The sequence below is a fragment of the Leucoraja erinacea genome, chromosome 12, assembly GCF_028641065.1.
Source record: "Leucoraja erinacea ecotype New England chromosome 12, Leri_hhj_1, whole genome shotgun sequence".
NCBI lineage: Eukaryota > Metazoa > Chordata > Chondrichthyes > Rajiformes > Rajidae > Leucoraja > Leucoraja erinaceus.
The window spans coordinates 24,030,144-24,052,109 of NC_073388.1; the positions used below are offsets into that span (position 1 = coordinate 24,030,144).

At 42.0% G+C, this 21,966-nt stretch overlaps 1 protein-coding gene across 2 annotated transcripts in view; it reads left to right on the forward strand.

Moving 5' to 3' along the window:
* The window catches only part of si:ch211-274f20.2 (calnexin), a 34,634-nt gene extending 17,727 nt beyond the window's left edge, over positions 1 to 16,907 (forward strand). For both annotated transcript variants that reach the window (XM_055643819.1, XM_055643820.1), the window contains exons 9-15: positions 537 to 650; positions 1,382 to 1,535; positions 3,119 to 3,334; positions 10,415 to 10,534; positions 10,906 to 11,005; positions 14,652 to 14,755; positions 16,320 to 16,907. In XM_055643819.1, coding sequence (XP_055499794.1) covers positions 537 to 650; positions 1,382 to 1,535; positions 3,119 to 3,334; positions 10,415 to 10,534; positions 10,906 to 11,005; positions 14,652 to 14,755; positions 16,320 to 16,400 — 889 coding nt within the window. In that variant the 3' untranslated portion in view covers positions 16,401 to 16,907. The remainder of the gene's footprint in view (positions 1 to 536; positions 651 to 1,381; positions 1,536 to 3,118; positions 3,335 to 10,414; positions 10,535 to 10,905; positions 11,006 to 14,651; positions 14,756 to 16,319) is intronic.
* Positions 16,908 to 21,966: the final 5,059 nt, after the last annotated feature.

A 21,966-nucleotide genomic window follows, 5' to 3' on the forward strand; every position in this document is an offset into this window, starting at 1 on the left:
CGAGACCTTTCTTTAACAAATTCCAATAGACTTTCTATAATCAGTTGGGTCCATTCCAAGTGCTTGCTAATTCTGTCCCTGGCTGCTAATAAGCAGAGAAATATGTCTCCATCAGCAATAAAGTGAGTAAAGGTCATTCCTCAATTGACACAAATTTGCATTAACAGTAGTAGGTTGATCTTGCTGAAAAAGGTACACTTTCATAGCCATGGAGTCTCTAATCTCAGATAGAGATCGTCATGTGAATGATCATATTTCATGCTCTGCTAACATCAATACTGGAAATTGGAAGGAAGAAAGCTGGAAGGGAAGGAATAAAATACAGGAGGTTAGCGACTGTTACAATGTCTGAACTGCTTCAGATCTGGCTCTCCGTCTAACTTCAAATTGCTCCTGTATTTTTGGGTTCATCTGCAGTCATTTCTTCCTACTGGTGTATTATGCTTGCAAACCTTAATGCTCTTTGAATATTTTACAATGTGAACAAATGTCAGATATTCACATGAGCAGCTGCTATGGGATACTTTGTAATTTAGGGATGAGGATGCTCCCCGCAAAATCCCAGATCCCACTGCTGAGAAGCCTGATAACTGGCTGGATGAGGAACCAGAATACATTCCAGATCCTGGATCTAAGAAACCTTCAGATTGGTAAGTTGACCACAGAAAGAGTACAGGCTGCTTACGGATATGATTCACCCTCGCACAACGCTGCTTTATAAGTACAAACTCATCCAGACACCTGTAGTCCCCTCACCAAGCCCTTGATATACACAACAATTTCATTGGTGTATACATTCATATACCCAAATCTTCACTGTCATATACCGTGAAATATTATCACAAATGTTTAAGAAACATTTAGAAAGATATCTGGATAGGTCAGGTTTCGAGGGATATTGGCCAAACACAGGCAGGAGGGACGTGGAGATGGGACATATTGGTTGGGGTGTACGTTGGGTCGAAGGGCCTGTTTCCACACTGCGTAACTCTATGACTCTATGAGCAAAGCTCATGCATATTCATCTCCTGTGTGCCACACATCTCAATATAACATTCTTTCACACACCAAACAAAACTCTTCATAGTGTTCTCTGATTAAATATCCATTCCTCATCAATTACCTTACCAAAGTATTCTTGGCCTATAAATGCCTCATACAATAGCTTAAGAAGTCTTTGTGCACTCTTCAACCTTTTTTGCAGTTAAGACAACTCTTAACAAAGGTTTTCTCCACCGTGATGAAGAAAAATAACTTTCTAATGTTCAAAGTTAGATTTAATTTTTAAAAGTAATTCCTGAATTCACAAGTAAAATATTTTGTTATTTTTCTTATATTCTGGAATTACTTTTCTATCAGAACCATTTAATTTTTCATACAGGGATGTAGAAATGGATGGTGAATGGGAAGAACCAAGGATCCCAAACCCTCTGTGTAAGACTGCGGGCTGTGGAACTTGGACACACCCCATAATCGCCAATCCTGACTACAGGGGCAAGTGGAAGGCACCAATGATTGACAATCCCAAATATAAGGTAAATTGATACTGCATGGAACAATTCTCACCAGTGTTGCAATCTTCCTTACAGTAGCTAAAACCTTTGCACAGTCTGTAGCGTTCCTGTTAGTGATGAATAAATACGCAAGCTATGGAGCAAAAAAAGAAACTGCGAGAAGAACTCAACAAGTCAATGTCAGTGGAGGGAAAGGAATGCCATTGTTTCGGACACCCTACATTGGTCCTGCATTTTATAGGTTGTAACTGTATTTATTCTCTAACTATTCTCATTAATTTAAGAACGAGATGCAGGATCACATCCCAAAATATCTACCATTCTTTTCTTTCCACAGATACTACCTGACTGACTGAGTTACTCCAGCAGTTTGTTTTTGGTCCAGATTCTAACATCTGCAATATTTTGTGTCTCCAGGGGATATGGAGTTTAATTCTCAGCCCCTGATGAATTAACTGATCACACTTGGGGACTGAAGTTGGATGTTACATTTATTCTTGGTATCACTGAAATAGGGAATTTATAACCCGACCCAATCATCATCATATATGAGCTTCATGTGAAGATAGCTTCTTTGGCTATAGCGACTTTTACTGGGAATCCACACATGAGATGGTCATTTGAACAGCTAGACCCATGGAATCACTCTGTAGGATCTGCCAGGCAACTCTTCAGCAGAGCAATTGAAAAAAATTGGATGAAAAACTTTTGTTAATTGTTGTCACATATCTTGTTGTCACGCAGCATGCAAATGCCAAATACTAGAATTATTCTCACATCTTTTGGTTGAAACCACTTTTTTCCTAAAGAAGGTGGAAGTATAGGCTCATAGTGTTACAGTGGGGGAAACGTGGTACCAGGGACCCGAATTAGCTCAGACAAACACGATAGCAACAAACAAGATAGTAAATGAGACTAATGGAATTGGAAACAACGAGTAGAAAGCCAAACGAGATGGAAGAATGAAAGCAGGCGAATTAAAGCAGTTAAAACAACCTTAGTGAGCCCAATGTTGCCATTGATCAATCAGTGGAGATCTTTGCAGAAGATCCATACACTTTTATCACCTCGCATCACTTTGTCTTGAGTTTTTTCTTCAACAGGTCCCCCCCTCCCAAGAGGTTCTGCTGTCATGGTGAGATCTCATCATCAGTCCTGACCCTTACCCTGTAACTGAGCACACTAATGACTTTGTTGCCATTTACTTTGAAACAAGTAGCAATTATAGCAGTTTGGATGACCTAATTTCATGACATTTTTTCTGGCTTCTAACTTGGTATTAGGGCAAAACATATAGTCCTTTAGCATATCAAAAATATATGTAATCCATTTTCTAATTATATACTTTTAAAATGCCACTCAGTTACAATCTCTCCTATATTCCATGTACATTTTTAGATGGTACTTTTCTCTATAACAGCCAATCTTTTAATAAACTGCTTCTCATTCACTCCAATCTGAAAACAATACGTTATACATAAACCATGAAGTAAGTGACTCCTCTACCCGTCCTCAAAAATATACAATACATCTTCACTCTGCTGTAACAAATCCAGAAATCTAAGTTAGCAAAAGTTCTAATTTTTCCAACTTTGTTCCAATAGGGAGCATGGATACCTCGAACGATACCTAATCCAAACTATTTTGAGGATACAAACCCATTTGAAATGACTTCAATCGGTGCAATTGGACTGGAGCTCTGGTCACTCACTGCCAACATTATGTTTGACAATTTTATTGTCTCATCCGATGAGGAGGTTGTCAAGCAGTGGGTGAAAGACACGTGGGCAAAAACAAAAGCAGCCTACAATGCAGATGAAGTAAGTAAACATAGCTCCTGTTCAGGTGAGCTGTAGGCTGCTTTTGTTGTGTTACAGCTTGTCTGGAATGAAATTAGGTAACTTTTAATGTACAGATCTATATAGGTTTGTATCAGCAGTGCAGGGTTGGAGAGAGTTGCAGCCAGATAATGGGAATAAAACCGAGAAGATTTTCAGATCACCAGGCCAACTCAATACCATCATCGTTCATCTTTAACTGGGCAGTGATGGAGTGACAACCAAGAAGAGGAACGAGTCAATATCATGTGATAGGAGCAGAATTAGGCTTTTAGGTCCATTAATAAAGTCTAATCTAATCTAATCTAAGTGTACTCCGCCATTCAATTATGCCAAATCTATCTTTCCCTCTCAACTCCATTTACCTGACCTCTGGCACCCATACTAATCAAGACTATCTATCTCTGCCTTAAAAATATCCATTGACGGCCTCCACAGCCTTCTGTGGCAAATAATTCCACAGCTTCACCACCCTCTGACTAAATAAATACCGCCTCATCTCCTTCCTAAAGGAATGTCCTTTAGGTCTGAGGCTATGACCTCTAGTCCCAGACTCTCACACTAGTGGAAAACATCCTCTCCACATCCACTCTATCCAAGTCCTTCATTATTCGGTGGGTTTCAATGAGGATCCCCTTCATCCTTCTAAACTCCAGCAAGTACAGTCCCAAACGCTCATCATATGTTAAGCCAAATATCCGTCACTCCATTACATGTAATGGTAATAGGCCTGTGCAATGTAACTGTGGTTTGTGGGTTTTTTAGGCTTCCTGATATTTAGCAATGAAAATAAAGTGGGAAAACTCCAGTAATTGAGAGGTTGAAGAAATAACAGGTAATTATGCCAGTAAGTAGGAAAAGCTCACTGCTGCTTTCCTGCCTATCGTGTGGAAGGTTTTGTTCACAGTAATCATGCCGGGGGCTTACTTTGGCAACTTCAGAGCTTTGCATATTTGCTTTGCACTTTGGAGATCCGACCTGTCAGATTAGATTGGGTGCTGCCTATGCTGCTGTGCATTTGGCCTCAGATGTGGACACAGAGGGCAGCAACTCCAGCAGCACAAGGAAAGGTGCCTCCAGCACTGGCAGGATCTGCAGCAGCAATGCCATTACCAGCAGGGGTTACACTAGCAGCAGGAGCTATGTCATTACCAGCAGATGTTGCCCCAGCAGGAAATCCACCAGCAAGAGCAGAAACCTGAGAACATCAAGCTGCCTTTTACAAACCTGCAGCCCCGCATATATTAGCAGTGAGGCCCAGCTTGCAGGGAAACCATACTTAGTGTACGCAGATTAAACTGAGGATGGGCTTCCTCAACTCATCAGGGTTTATGATGATGGCAGACAGTAGAAGCAAAATGTGTGGAAAATGTCAACTACATCCTTGGCCTCATCTTCTATGAGTGCTTCCAGGTTCTGCCAGATACATTTACAGTACCTTGCTAACAGTGACACATAGATGCATAGGACTGATGATTTGGTGGATTATTTTTCTGGGTGGACAACTAGGTAACTCTTCTGACAATTGAGCTAGTCAGTCAAAAGAGTCAAGAGTGTTTTATTGTCATATGTCCCAGATAGAACAATTACATTATTACTTGCTGCAGCATAACAGAATATGTATTCATAATAAATAATATAACAAAACTCAAAAAAACAAACAATAACAGTGCAATAATAGACAATAGACAATAGGTGTAGGAGTAGGCCATTCGGCCCTTTGAGCCAGCACCTCCATTTAATGTGATCATGGCTGATCATCCCCAATCAGTACCCTGTTCCTGCCTTCTCCCCATATCCCCTGACTCTGCTATTTTAAGAGCCCTATCTAGCTCTCTCTTGAAAGCAGCCAGAGAACCTGCCTCCACAGCCCTCTGAGGCTGAGAATTCCACAGACTGATAATAATAGACAATAACAGACAATAATAATAAAAGGCTATTGGAGTCCATTGTAGTTCATAGCTTATGAGGTTTTAGTGTTTAACTAGACCAAGTGGGACCCGACGACGGGGGGGGGGCGGCCCATGGCGTCACACACACACACACAAACTAACCACCTCCCTTAATATTATATTAATATTATTCATTCGCTCCTTTTACCCCATCCTTGCCCTATCCACTCACGCATAGCCCCCAACTCGCAGGCACATCTAGAGAGAGAGGACAGAGAGAGAGGGGGCAGAGACAGAGAGAGAGGGGCATAGACAGAGAGAGAGAGGGGCAGAGACAGCGAGAGAGAGAGGCAGAGACAGAGAGAGAGAGAGAGACAGAGAGAGAGGGGTAGGGAGAGAGAGAGAGGAGGAGAGGAGAGAGGGAGAGAGGGGGGGGGGGGGGGAGAGGGAGGCAGAGGGGGGGGGATGAGAGGCAGAGAGGGGGAGGGGAAGGGAGGGTGAGGAGGGGGAGAGAGGGAGAAAGAGAGAGGGGGAGGGGGAGGGCGGGGGGGGGGCCGAGGGGGAGGGGGGGGGGGGAGAGGGGGGGGAGAGAGAGGGGGGAGGAGGAGGAGGGAGGAGAGAGGAGGGGGGGGAGAGGAAGGAGGGGGGAGAGAGAGGAGGGGGAAAGAGAGAGGATGGAAGCGGGATCGCGGCAGTTCGCGGGGGGACGTCAGTCGCAGTCACTCGCAGCACCGACGCAGCACGCAGAGCCATTGTGACGTCATCAGCCAAAGCCGTTAGGTTTTATTTTCAAAGTTATTTCAGATTCTTGAACATTTTGATTAATAACTCGAGAAATAATGCATGAAATTTTCAGATAAGGCAATTTTTGACTTCAGGGCATAAATCTCTATCGGAATATGTGAAATTTTTACCATTAGCGCGTCGTTTTTTTGAGAAGATATGACAACACTCAAACAAATATATACACACACACACACGCACACACACACACACACATCCACATACAAGATCAGAGCTTTATAGTTATATAAGGATAGCCTGATGGTTGTAGGGAAGAAGCTGTTCCTAAACCTGGATTCTCATGCTCCTGTGAGATTCAAAATCACAAATGCTTTTGAGACAAATTCAGGCAAAGAAGTTTTTTATTATGTTCATAGTCTACAGAATAGGTGCCTCTCCTCTGCTGTCCCCTAGAGGCACACCGAGGATCGGGATGTCTTCTATCTTTATACATTTCTTTTCACTATTTTCACACCCATTGAGCTTCTTCCAATCATAACGTAAAACACAGATTCCCGCGAGAACGTCGTGGAACGCCCACCCAAACTTCTACTGAAGTATTTCTATTGCTACTTTTTTTTCTAGAATTTCTCTCTGTTCTTTATATCGTTACTTTCTATTCTACCAGCAGTCTGGCTTCTGCTGACATCTTATTTCTTTCTAAGTTATATTTTTCTATCCCTAGTCTAAATCAACCATGTCTATTAACTCTTTCCTCACACTCCTGTACCTTCTTCCCGATGGTGAGATGATGAGTGTGTGGCCAGGGTGGTGTGGGTCTCTGATGATGTTAGCTGCCTTTTTGAGGCAGCGACTCCGATAAATCCCTTCGATGGTGAGGAGTTCAGAGCCAGTGATGGATTGGGCAGTGTTTACAACTTTTTGCAGTCTTTTCCGCTCCTGGACATTCAAGTTGCCGAACCAGGCTGCGATGCAACCAGTCAGTATGCTCTCTACTGTGCGCCTGTCGAATTTCAAGAGAATCCTCTTTGACATACCGAATCTCTGTAACCGTGTCAGGAAATAGAGGTGCTGATGTGCTTTCTTTATAATTGCATCAGTGTGCTGGATCCAGGAAAGATTGTTTGGAAATATGTACGCCCAGGAATTTGAAGTTTTTGACTCTCTCCACCATCGTCCCATTGATGTAAATAGGATTGTAGATCCTCAACCTTCCTCTTCCAAAGTCCACTATCAGTTTGCGGATATTGAGAGCCAGGTTGTTATGCTGGCACCATTTGGTCAGTCGGTTGATCTCACTTCTATACTCTGTCTCATCGACATCTGTAATTCGTCCCACAACGTTGGTGTCGTCAGCGAACTTGAAAATGGAGTTCGCACTATGTCCGGCTACACCATCATGAGTATAGAGTGAGTAGAGCAGGGGGCTGAGCACGCAGCCTTGAGGTGTTCCCGTACTGATTATTACTAAGGGTGAAGTAGTTTTGCCATTTGAACAGACCATTGGACATACATGTACCAGATTCCCGGAGCTGCCGGGTGTTTTTGATTGCAAGCATAAGGTTATTAATGCTCTCTAGAGTGTTCATCAACAACAAGAGCTACCACTCTATCAATGGAGCACAAATGTAAAAGTATGTTTTAAGCTTGCTGTAATTCTCAGGCAGCTGCAGTGGTTGCTTTAGTACAGTAAAATTATGTTAATCCAATATCTTATTGTACAGAAACACTTATGGTTTAACATCTGGCTCACTGAGTCCATTTCCCGCATTTCCTTTAGACTCACCAGGGGGTTGTTTCCCATGCTCCATTGAAATCCTTGGGGACCCATGCTCCCGTGCTCCCTTTAAACATATGGGGTCCTGTTGTCCACTCTCCCTTAAACTAACTGGAGCAATCTTTCCATGCTCCAGTTAAAAGTACCAGAGCCCTGTTTCCTGCTCTGTTTTTAAACTCACCGGGTTCATGAGAAACTTTATTGTACTGCTGTGTAACATCTTAAAAAGAAGCGGATTTAAAATCATTTTGGTTATTAATAGGAGTAACAGCTGCTGGGTCAGACATTCTGCCAGTCCAGCACTACCAATATCCTGAGGGTGCCAGGATAGCGGAGATTTACTGTTCTGAAGTACTTCACCCTATTTGATCTTACATTGGCCATCTGCTCAGTAACATGCATACTTCAAACATGGCATTTAATACGTGCAAGGAGCCCAAGCAACAAGATCCAGAAGCAAATACACATGTACACTATCTGCACGCAGATGATGTCCAGGCAAATCCGGAGGTGCCCATCAGAATGAACCAGGCAGAGTCTCAGAGAAGTGGTGGTGATGTAATGAGCTGTACAACATTTCTCGGATTCTTTTGAGACAATTCTCAGATGAGAGAGGTGAAAGAATGTAATGCAGCCAATGCACCAGCAGTATCACGCATTGGTCCCCAGGATTCCCTCAGTATTGTATTGTTTCCATATGCCACCTGCCTATCTAGTTTCTCAAATCTATCCCCACCACTTCACCCTACTGTAACTAGCCTCACTTTTAAGGACCAAACTTCTGAGCTTCAATTTAGATACATGAGATATCTAGTACGATGACTTGATGACTGATGAAGGGTCTCAACCCGTAAAGTCGCCTATTCCTTCTCTCCATATATGCTGCCTCACCCACTAAGTTTCTCCAGGTCAACATGAGAACTGTAGCCATCTGCCTGTATTGTTTTTAATTCCGTCATCAGGTAAATGGAGAGGGTCTGTTGTCCTTCATCAACAGCCAACCCATAGCGGAGTTCAGGGGAATCGCTGTGGTTTTCAGTTGAGGGCTTGTTGAAGAGGGAAGAGCAACTGTGGGGCACAACATTAAAAAAAACATTGCCAGTGCTGGATGGACAAATAGGGATGTAGAAACAAAGAACTATTGATGCTGGTTTATCCAAGCACTGGAAAGGTCTAGACACGAACCATTCACCCATCCTTTTTCTCCAGAGATGTTGTCTGACCCGCAGAGTTACTCCAGCATTTTGTGTCGATCAAATAGGGATGCACTTGGAGCAAAGGGTGGGTGTATCTGCAAAGTAAGTGGATGTGAGGTGCTGTGTGCTGAAGAAGGCTTGAGCAAGCGATGTATGGCTCGATGTGATACATAAGGTTGAATCCCTGCTTACGTTTCAGACTCTACAGGTTGTTGATTCCATCAATCATGTTATTATACTCCTGTAGTTGGCCATAAGCAACAGAAGCAAGAATCAACCATGCAGTCTTTTATTTAGCCCCAAGTACCATCATCTTTCTTAACCTCAAAACTACTTTCCTGTAGACCACACATCCCTTGTTTCCTATAATATCTAAAAGCAATCTAACTAAAATATTCTCAGTAACTGAAGGTCCATTGCCCTCCTAGGTAGAGAATGCCAAACATATGCTACCCTGTGGGTGAAGAAATATCTTGTCATTTGGTCCTGAATGACCAAGCTCTTACCTTCATTAAATCATTATCTCTGGTTCTGTATACACAGCAAAGGGAAAACATTATACCTACATTTATCCAGTGAAGCCCCGTAAGAATGTTGTACGTCTCGCTATGATCACATTTTTTTTTCTAAACTCTGGAGAGTGTGGGTTCAGTCTGCGTAAATTCTTCTCATGTGTCAATCGTCCTTCCTCCCAAGAATCAAGCCCAAGAACTTTTGTTGCATTCCGTCAATTGTAAATATATTCTTCCTGGGGGAGGGAGAAGAAACCTGTGCATGATATTCCAGCTACAGTCTAACCAGATTCGTATATATTAACCACTTACAATAAAGGGCAACATATTATTTACCACCCCAATTACGTGCTATACCTGCAAATTAATTTTGTGTGATGTGTGCACAAAGGCACACAGATTTCTGAACAGCAGCAATTATCCAGTCTCCCATTATTTAAAAAATGCTTCAGGACCATGAATGATCTAGCCTCAAATGCAAGAGGACGCACCAAAATAAGATGATAAGATAAAGTAAAATATGAATGGCCTTTGAATATGTGAACTCCATTCTTTCATATCCTTCCGTTCTGCTATCAAAATGTATATCCTTCAGGTTACCTGTTTATAGTATTCCTTCAAATACTGGAGTTGAACTCAATTCATGTTGGTCATTATCACAACCAATCAGAGTTAATAGAACATATAGTACAACACAGGAATAGGCCCTTTGGCATGAATGGCTGTACTAAATATAATGGCAGGATGCACATTTGGAAGCTCTGTTCTGCCAAAAAGGAAAATTTACTCTGTCATTTGTCCAATGGTGCCATCGTGTGGCAGACCTAGTCTTGATGTGTTTTCATGTCACTGCTGTGGTTTTATTTAGTTGTTTTTGAGCATGAATGACTATGTTTTCTCATCATTGACTGACAATTGCTATTGTTTACCATTGTCTACAGCCTGGTTTGATTATGCAGCTCCTTATGGCAGCAGACAAGCGTCCGTGGCTCTGGGGAGTCTACATATTCACAGTTGCCCTTCCAGTTATCTTATTCATTAGCTTATATTGGCCAAATGTGGTAGGTTTGTTCAAAAACATTTTTTTTAACCTTTTTCTATGGTTTGTATGGAAACGTATTATCTATTTTATGCAAAGCACTTTGGTGTCAATGCGAGTTGACTTAAAACATGCTATATAATAAAACTTACTTACTTACTAAATAATATTATTTCACAATAAATATAAAGAATGGAGTAAGAATGATTTACTATTGTGTTCCTATTCTATATTGTTTGTTCCCTTGTAACTATAGCTCTCTTTTCTATTGTGTTGATCTACCTACTTTCTGTTGTGTTGTGTTGTGTCTCCTGCCTGTGTTATGCGCGATGCTGTAATCTTCTCTGCTGCATTTTATCCTGATGTGTTGTATTCTGTCAATTGTTTTCACAGCGGTTTGGGCACCCTGATAATTATTACTACAAAAAGACAGATGATGTGCAGTTTGGTGATGAAGAAAAACTGGTTACAAAAGAACAGTCTCAGCAGTCAGGTAACCTCAATAATATTAAAGGTAAAAGGGATGTATTGTTTAGCATGCCAGAGTCACATGGTGATTTTGATAACTTTTGCACGACGTTCCAAGCTGTGGAAAGGTAAGCCTAGTAAACCTACCACTTCATAAAAAAATAGTGATGCATTACTTTCCATTTGAAAGAGACCTTACTGTCAAATAGAGAGTGATCTCTATTAGTATGGAAACTGGAAGTTTAAGTAGGATTATTGAATTGAGCTAATTGTAGGCTGCTGGAATGCTTCCCTGGTGGGAAAAAATCAGTCAGATAAAGAACGACACGATGGCGTCGTGGTGGAGTTACTGCATTACAGCGCTAGAGACCCTGACTACAAGTGCTTGTCTGTACAGAGTTTGTACTTCCTCCCCGTGACCTGCATGGGTTTTCTCTGAGATCTTCTGTTTCCTCCCACACCCCTAAGACGTCAGGTTTGTAGGTTCATAAGATCATAATATCATGTGATAGGAGCAGAATTAGGCCATCCAGCCCATCAAGTCTACTCCACCATTCAATCATAGCTGATCTATCTCTCCCTCCTAATCCCATTCTCCTGCCTTCTCACCATAACCTCTGCCAGGTGTGTTAATTGGCTTGGTATAAAAATGTACAATTGTCCCTAGTTTGTGTAGGGTAGTGTTAATGTGCAGGCATCGCTGGTCAGTGCGGACTCGGTGGGCTGAAAGGCCTGTTTCCATGCTGTAACTCTAAAACGAAAAACTAAAAAAACTAAAGTGAGTCTGTTTTAATATATTACTTTTCACAATCTTAGGATGTCCCAGAATACTTAACACCCAGTGAATATTAGCTACAATCACTATTTTTATGGCCTTCCAATGATCACCAAGCTTCAACTTCTTGTAATGAGTTCCGAAGCATAATGTCCCACTAGAGGTGATGGGTCCCCCACCTGACCATTAAGTACATGTTCTGACGAAGGGTCCCGGACCTGAAGTGTTAACTGTTCTTGCAGAGAACAGTAAAGGTCTGCAATTCTCTACCCCAGATGAAATGCCAAGTATTTAAAGTAGAGGTAGATATATTTTTGTACGGTCGGGAGATTGAGAATGTGATCATGAGAATATGACACAGAGGAGGAGTGGATGTCTGGGGTAGATCAGCTGTGATCATACTGAATAATAATAATAATAATAATACATTTTATTTATGGGCGCCTTTCAAAAGTCTCAAGGACACCTTACAGAATTTAACAAGAGTAAAAAACATATAATCGGAGTAAAATAAATAATAAAGACATCACCAATACACAAATTAAAGACAGAATTCGATCCAAAGACAAAAAAATCAAAAACACAATGTGAAGAGAGAGCAGCGGCAGCTAAACCGCGCCAGCGTACACTCTCCCTTCCGCCAGCCATCTTGGACACAAACTAAAATAATCACTTACACACAAAAATCATCCCCCCACAATGGTTACCACTGTGGGGGAAGGCACAATGTCCAGTCCCCATCCCCAGTTCTCCCAAAGTCAGGCCTATTGAGGCCTCCGCTATTGCCTCTACGGAGGCCCGATGTTCCTGGCCGTTCTCGCCGGGTGCTGTTGCCCCGGCGTCGGGAGAGTCCTCTCAGCAGCTGGGCCACCTGGAACGGCCGCTTCCTAACTGGGGACCACGGCTTCCGAAGCTGACAAGGCCGCGCCGGTTTGGAGCACCCAGACTCCCGATGTTGAAGTCGGCACCGCCCGCTCCGCTCCGCTCCACAGACCGGAGGTGTTGAACTCAGCGGTCACAGCTCACCGGAGCTCCAGTGCGTCGATCCTGCGCAGCGTCCCAGGCAAGGCATCGCCCGCTCCGCTCCGCGATAGCGCTCCAGCGCTGTGCCGCCACCGAAGCCGTGGTGCTAGGCGGTCCCCGCCAGGAAACGGCGCTCCACGCCCGCTGGTAGACCACGAGGACGGGTCGACGGGGCAGCCCAGAGAAAAAGCTGCCTCACTGACCAGGTAGGGACCTAGAAATATAGTTACCCCCTACCCCCCACATTAAAAAGTCTATTTCTCCCACAAACAAAACACAGGACTCACTAGAACTACAAAAAAAAAAAAAAAAGTGAATTAAACAGACGGCTGCTGGTTAGCAATGCAGGCAAGGCCCTGGGTGGCCTACACCTGCTCCTATTCTCTCTTGTATTCAAGTGCTTTCCTTTCCACGTATACAGCTTGACCTGCTGAGTGTTTCCAGCACTTTCTGTTTTTATTTCAGGTCTTTGGCATCTGCAGTTTTTTTATTTACATTTTGGGATTTTCAGCAAGTTTAAGCTACTGACCTTTCTCCGGGTTTCCCTAGATCTGGGGAGAATGCTTAGAAAAGACTGGAGATGATGAGTTGGCAAAGGCTGGGGAGAGGTTGAATGTAGTAAAGGCTGGAGATGGCATGGGATGGAGAGGATTGGAAAAGTTGCAGATCAGGAGGGCTGGAGAAATGGTTTATATGCAGACAAATGGAACACATGGGGCCATCTTATATAAATTATTAGCCTTATTCAGAAATAACCTGACTGTCTATTACACCAGGTAATCATTTATTGGAATGCTGCATCATTTTTACATTAAGGCAGATCAGTCACTCACTTTCACCTGTATGGCTGAGGTCCAAGCATAACAACTTGTGTCAGTGCTAGAGTTCAGCAGGATGCAAGACTTTTCAGAACTGGGAGATAACCGCAGAGCTCCCAATGGTCCTTCTGACTCCATTGGGACTTCAGTGGCATAGTTGGCTGCTCAGGGAGCTGGCATAGGGCCAGTTAGGTGATCAGAAAAGTTCTGCCGGAGAAGCCTACATTCATAACAAGGCAGTAACTCCCAGTGGGCTATGGTAGAGCCAGCCCATTTTGAAAAGAGTTTGAGTACAGTGAGATTCCTTTCAGCAATATAAAAAGAATGTGTTCTGTTTAGCAATCTTGGACGGAGGTACATACCTTGACTAGTTTTTTTTTCAAAATAGTCCCATAACTGCCTGAAAGAAATCAGACATCGGATCCTTACTTTGAGGTGGCACCTCTAACTTTGCAGTTTATATTACCTATTCAAGTCTCTGGAGTAGAATTTCAATCTGACTGAACCCCGATAACCACCTGATTACTACACAGTGTCTGGACCTCCAACGTTTTGACAGTTACTGCAGTTGTCCCGGGATCTTTGGAATTGAAGGTTTGTGGGAGTCTTATGTGCAATGGAGAGGAGACAACTAAGCAGAGAAAGTATAATGCATTAGAAAAGATAAAAACATTATTGCAGTTTCCAGCAAAGCATTGCAGCCACTGAGGGATGTCCAACCATCCTTCAGGCTGTTCACCTCAATTTGTAAAAGGTCGTTGCAAATAACCCGCTTCAAGAACCAAGTTACTCTTTTCTCAAGAGAAATGCTGAAAAAGAGAATGCTGGTTTTTGATCTCCCCTCAACTGTGAGAATGCCTCAGATCCATGGGGAGTCTGTCTTCCAGCTAATCTTTTAAGCTGAAAATTGGATTGCAACTTGAAATATGTTGACTGGTGGTATCTAGTTTATAGACTAGTTCAAATATTAGATTCTTTAATGCAATTCTGCCATGCTTCCAACCTGGCTTGGACTGTATTTGTTAATGATTAATATTTATGACTTATATTCTCAGGTAACCCTTCACATGTTCAACAAGTTAATGACGAGGAGACTAATGGGATGAGAAAACAAAGTGCCCTGAGAGAAATGAAAGCAGATTTGGAAATATCTGCACAGGTTGGAATTTCAAAATATGTAGATTATTATTATTTTTTAATTAAAATATTCATTAGTTTTTAGCCATAACATTATCCAGCACCACTTTGCTGAGGGAAACAGGTTTCTAAATCACTAGCCACAGTAGCAGTCAAGAGGGCAGCTAAAGAACCATTGTTTGAAAATTGGTTCAAGTAGCTTCAGGTTTTTATGTATCACCAACTAGAGAGCACTGTTGAGCTACCGTCTAACTCATTGGAGACCCTCAGACTATCTTTATTTGGACCTTTCTGGACTTTAACTTGCACTAAACGTAATTCCCTTTATCCTATATCCGTACGCTGTGGACGGCTTGATTGTAATCATGTATTGTCTTTCCGCTGACTGGAAACACACACCAAAAAGCTTTTTACTATACCTCCGTACACTTGACAATGAAGTAAACTAAAACTTTTAGATCCCAAAGAGCTTGGTTCTGGGTCCTTTGTGTGCCTGATACAGAGAAACTCAGACATGTACATTGTGATAATACAATGTACCCCTTGATGCTATTTCTTGCACTGTGAAAAGGTATATGCATGCTCTTTGATTCCAGCAAACGCACTGTTCAAAGGATAGCTACGATGGAGACAGTTATTGATATCTTCGCAGAGTGTGAATTTGCGAGAGGGTCTGGAGAAGGCTGTAAGGGTCTTTGTTACACTTCATCCTGAACAGCTCCCTAACAGAGGACTCTCTGATTTACAGGCTATTCCTAGGGACACATTTTGAGACAGACATCAAGTGCTGCTGGAAGATGCACTTTAGTCTGCCCAAAACATTTACCAACTGCCCATTCTAGACTTCAAGAGTATGGGCTGAAGGACGTACTGAAGTTTGGTGCAGACAATACAGACTCTGTAGAGGAGGACCACAATCTAAGGTCTCCACTGCCAGACATTGAGGGGCAGAGTCCGATGAGGAAACCCCACAGACAAGGGCCGGGGATATCATCCCAGGGAGCCACATGAGTGGCAAGGGTGTTTTCTTTAAAGAAAAGTGCAAACATCACTGAGTATGATACTGCACTGAAAATCTATGAAGGGTTTTTGCAGTTTTTGTTTTGTATATATTTTTTTTCTGGTTTATTTTAATTAAAAAATGTTCTCAGGATTGGAGCTCTGTTCTAACGTGGGGAGGACCTGTACAAGTTCATCAACATTAGAGCACCATTAGCTCAATGCTGCACTAAAATGTGCTCCAGTCCCAACATTTGTCATAGAAGCCATTAACCTCTGACCCTGACGAGAGAGTTAACAAGAAACTAAATGCCAGTTGTGATTTAAGAAAACTATTATGCACAAAGGTCATGATACTTCTCTAAGTAGTACACAAAGTCATAAGCAAGAAGCAATTTTAATTCTCCCTTATCCAGAAAGCATCATGCCATGGGTACAGAGGTAGACTGTGATTGTTAAACTTTTAACAAAACTGCAAGAAAGCCACATAGTCTGTGATTTCCAGTGAGTTGAGTAGAAGAATTTAATGCAATTGTAGGCACATAGGAAATGAGACAATATGTATCTAGAATTAATTCTGGTTGCAGGCACAAGGGGGCGGCGAGCCGGATCTGGGACAGATTCCAGTCGAGGAGATTCTGCGTCATCGCAAGACCAGGCTGGAGTAATGCGCAGAAGATTTGCCCTGTCAAAAAGATGGACTCTTATGCAGAATATTCACCAGTTAGGCTTAGAGCTTTGCAGAAAACCTTTGGACATTTCTGAAGAAACACACCTAATTGCTATAAATACAAGCTGCACATCAGATATTAGAAAGATGTTTTTAATTTGTAACAAGAAGATAAAAGTATTCTTTATTTTTTGTTTATACTTTTCCTGGAAACATTAGCAAGAGTAAAACTTTCCACGTTATTACGTTGTGATAAAATTAAACATTTTTCTTCTCTTCTTTGAAATGAGAGAGAATGGATTTTTGTTGTATGTTGATGCAATTCTCAGGACCAATTATGGCACAGATGATGAGATATTCCATCAAGGTAGGGTTACAAAATTCTCTCAGTCCTTGCAAGCATCTTGTACCATACTTCACTAAACTCATGATAAAGCTCCCAGCAATATCTCCTTGATGTTTCTACCAGCAGATTTGTGATTAGTACGGTGTCAAGGATTGTGGGGAAAAGGCAGGAGAAAGATAGCTCGGCCATGTTTGAATGGCCTAATTCTGCTCCTATAACTTATGAATTTATCTTTATGTTTTCTCACTCATAACAAATTATTTATTATCAAAATTGTACTGGTCATTTCCATCTGTCCTGAGACCTTTAATAATGAAACAAAGTATAACAGAGGAGTTAAATAGGACCTGGAGTACATGTCCTTTCCCAAATTTGAATTTCCAGATTTCAGGGTTACCTTTTCTGGTGCAAGCCTTCATATTGCTGAATTTAAAGAGTTTCCTGGTGGGATTCTGAACACTAGTTTTTAGTCACTAGCCTTCCATACCCTACTCCAATGTTCCTCTGTTAGTGTTCAGCACTTGAGACAACTGCATGTTTTCTTGCCCCTTTAAGAAAAATCAAACGTTAAAATAATTGCTCTAAGTGCTCCAGCACTATGTAAAGACAATTTCCAATAATCAGGACCAGAGGTTTTGGATATCAGAATTGCAACACATCATGGTCCCTACATTAGGAAATGAAGAGAAGGATTGTCACTTTGTTATTCAAGTTACTACAGTGATATATACACATGCTGCTCAATTAGCCTTTTACTAGTGCAGCTCCTAAAAATTGCTCATGGAAAAATGATATAATAGAAGAAAAGCTCTTGGCCTGCATCTGAAATATTGCTCAACAATTTTGAGTCATAGTTATACAAGGAAAATGGCCCATTGGCCCAACAAGTCCATTGGACCAAAATGTCTTCATAAGCAAGTCCCATTTTTTTGGGGTTTGTCCCATAACTCTCTAAACCTTTCCTATCGTGTACCTATCCAATGTTTGTAATGGAAACAGTCGGGGCTGCCACCCTCAGTTCATTCCATATACACACCACCATCTGTGTAACAAAGACACCCATCAGGTCTTCTTTAATTTTTTTTTCTATGCCCTTTAGTTTTAAACACCCAGGTTTATTTTCCTTCCTGACTGGAAAAGGCTGTGTCCATCCACCTTATCTGTGGCCCACATGATTTTATGAACGTCAGTCTCCTTTGCTGCAGGGAAAACATTTCAAGCCTATCCAGTGTCTCCTTATAACTTAATCCCTAGTCACAGCAACATCCTTGTGAATCTTTCCCGCACCCTCTCAAGCTTAATCACATTCTTCCTCCAGTAGGGTGACCAGAATTGCACACAACATTTCAGCTATGGTCTTTACAACGTCCCATACATCTGTAACATGACGTCTTAAGACTTGTACTCGCTACTTTGTCCAATGGAGGCAGGCATGCTCTACATCCTCTTCACCACCTTGGGTCGCCAATTTCAGGGAATTATGTCCTTGCACTCCTAGATCTCTCTATTCTACAACATTCCCCAGGGCCCTGTCATTCAATTCTGCATGTCCTGCCCTGGTTTAGTTTCCCAAAATTCATCACTTCCCACATGCTAAGTTAAGTTCCATCTGCCTTTATTTTGTTCACTTTCTCAGTTGATCTAGATCTTATTGCAACCTTAGAAGAGGTCATAACTTTGAAGATGGAGATGGTAAATAGATCTCTTTGCAAAAGTCCTTCAGTGTGACCACAAATAAGCAAATGGTCATAAATATTCCTGATGTGCAGCATTGCAAGAGTATAGCTAGAATATGAAACCACGTGAATAAGCTGTCCTATCCCAGTGAAAGATCACATGGAAAGGTAGAAGTTCAGAGATAATATGATGATCTCAAACATACAAGGTAGATGATAGGATGACGTTTTCTCTAGTCGGAATGTGGGATGTGGTAGGATCTCCTAGACTGGAATCTGTCTCATATCTGGCTAACCAGGGATCATAAAATCATAATAAGGGGACGTCCATTCAGAACTAAAAAATGAAAATATTTCTTCATCCAGAAGATGGCGACTCTTTGGAATTCTCCACACAGGCAGACTGAGAAAGCTCAGTCATTGTATTAAAGAGGGAACTGCAGATATGCTATTGAGAATCGATGAAGTAGGAGAGAGGCCACTGTCAAGGTAGGCAAGTTACTTGAATCACAAGAAAGCAACTGAGAAATATCCTGATCCTGTAAAGCTCAGTCATTGATATTGAGGTTGGAGACAACATGTATCTCTCTTGGATATAAGGGAATCAAACGATATTGGAGAGAGGCATACAAATTGTCAGAGGGCCACTTCGGCCCTTTGATAGCACAAGTTTCACTATCATCAGATCACAATGTACACCTGCAACTGAAGGTAGCCGGTTCAAATGCTAAGTGTACTGTCTCTTTATTGGGCTAGGCCACGTTTTGCCTGTCAGCACACTGAAGTGGGGAGACAAGATAGAGAACCGCGAACTGTTTTGGATTTTAAGGGAATCAAAATGCATTTGGGGATAACATAGAAAATAGGTGACAAGGAGGCATTTCGGCCCTTTCATTTCATTTCATTTCACCATTCATTGTGATCATGGCTGATCGTCCCCTATCAATAACGCGTGCCTGCCTTCTCCCCATATCCCTTGACTCCACTAGCCACTAGAGCTCTATCTACAGTGGCTTGCAAAAGTTTTCATACCCCTTGAACTTTTCCACATTTTGTAACGTTACAACCACAAACGCAAATGTATTTTATTGGGATTTTATGTGATAGACCAACAGAAAGTGGTGCATAATTGTGAAGTGGAAGGAAAATGATACATGGTTTTCAAATTTATTTACAAATAAAAAACTAAAAAGTGTGGCGTGCAAAAGTATTCAGCCCCCCTGAGTCAATACTTTGTAGAACCACCTTTCGCTACAATTACAGCTGCAAGTCTTTTGCGGTATGTCTCTACCAGCTTTGCACATCTAGGGACTGAAATTTTTGCCCATTCTTCTTTGCAAAATAGCTCAAGCTCAGTCAGATTGGACGGAGAGCATCTGTGAACAGCAATTTTCAAGTCTTGCCAGAGATTCTCAATTGGATTTAGGTCTGGACTTTGGGCCATTCTAACACATGAATATGCTTTGATCTAAACCATTCTATTGTAGCTCTGGCTGTATGTTTAGGGTCGTTGTCCTGCTGGAAGGTGAACCTCCGCCCCAGTCTCAAGTCTTTTCCAGACTCTAACAGGTTTTCTTCCAAGATTGCCCTGTATTTGGCTCCATCCATCTTCCCATCAACTCTGACCAGCTTCCCTGTCCCTGCTGAAGAAAAGCATCCCCACAGCATGATGCTGCCACCACCATGTTTCACAGTGGGGATGGTGTGTTCAGGGTGATGTGCAGTGTTAGTTTTCTGCCACACATAGTGTTTTGCATTTAGACCAAAAACTTCCATTTTGGTCTCATCTGACCAGAGCACCTTCCTCCACATGTTTGCTGTGTCCCCCACATGGCTTGTGGCAAACTGCAAACAGGATTTCTTATGTTTTTTTTCAACAATGGCTTTCTTCTTCCCACTCTTCCATAAGGGCCCGATTTGTGAAGTGCACGACTAATAGTTGTCCTGTGGATAGATTCTCCCACCTGAGCTGTGGATATCTGCAGCTCCTCCAGAATTACTATGGGCCTCTTGGCTGCTTCTCTGATCAATGCTCTCCTTGCCCGGCCTGTCAGTTTAGGTGGACGGCCATGTCTTGGTAGGTTTGCAGTTGTGCCATACTCTTTCCATTTTCGGATGATGGATTGAACAGTGCTCCGTGAGATGTTCAAAGCTTGGGATATTTTTTTATACCCTAACCCTGCTTTAAACTTCTCCACAACTTTATCCCTGACCTGTCTGGTGTGTTCCTTGGGCTTCATGATGCTGTTTGTTCACTAATGTTCTCTAACAAACCTCTGAAGCCTTCACAGAACAGCTGTATTTATACTGAGATTAGATTACACACAAGTGGACTCTACTTACTAATTAGGTGACTTCTGAAGGCAATTGGTTGCACTGGATTTTATTTAGGGGTATCAGAGTAAAGGGGGCTGAATACTTTTGCACGCCACACTTTTCAGTTTTTTATTTGTAAAAAAATTTGAAAACCATGTATCATTTTCCTTCCACTTCACAATTATGTGCCACTTTGTGTAGGTCTATCACATAAAATCCCAATAAAATACATTTACGTTTGTGGTTGTAACGTGACAAAATGTGGAAAAGTTCAAGGGGTATGAATACTTTTGCAAGCCACTGTAACTCTCTCTTAAATCCATCCACTGACTTGACCTCCACTACCCTCTGTGGCAGGGAATTCCATAAATTCTCAACTCTCTGGATGAAAAGTTTTTTCTCACCTCAGTCTTAAATGACCTCCCCTTTATGCTAAGACTGTGGCCCCCTGGTTCTGGGCTCGCCCAACATTGGGAAAATGTTTCTTGCATCTAGCTTGTCCAGTCCTTTTATAATTTTATATGTTTCTATAAGATCCCCCTTCATCCTTCTAAACTCCAGTGAATACCATATAACCATATAACAAATACAGCACGGAAACAGGCCATCTCGACCCTTCTAGTCCGTGACGAACACGTATTCTCCCTTAGTCCCATACCTGTGCTCAGACCATAACCCTCCGTTCCTTTCCCGTCCATATAACTATCCAATTTATTTTTAAATTATAAAAACGAACCTGCCTCCACCACCTTCACTGGAAGTTCATTCCACACAGCCACCACTCTCTGAGTAAAGAAGTTCCCCCTCATGTTACCCCTAAACTTCTGTCCCTTAATTCTCAAGTCATGGCCCCTTGTTTGAATCTTCCCTACTCTCAGTGGGAAAAGCTTATCCACGTCAACTCTGTCTATCCCTCTCATCATTTTAAAGACCTCTATCAAGTCCCCCTTTAGCCTTCTGCGCTCCAAAGAATAAAGCCTTAACTTGTTCAATCTTTCTCTGTAACTTAGTTGCTGAAACCCAGACAACATTCTAGTAAATCTCCTCTGTGCTCTGTCTATTTTGTTGACATCCTTCCAATATTTAGGCAACCAAAATTGTACACCATACTCCAGAATTGGCCTCACCAATGCCTTGTACAATTTTAACATTACATCCCAACTTCTATACTCAATGCTCTGATTTATAAAGGCCAGCACACCAAAAGCTTTCTTTACCACCCTATC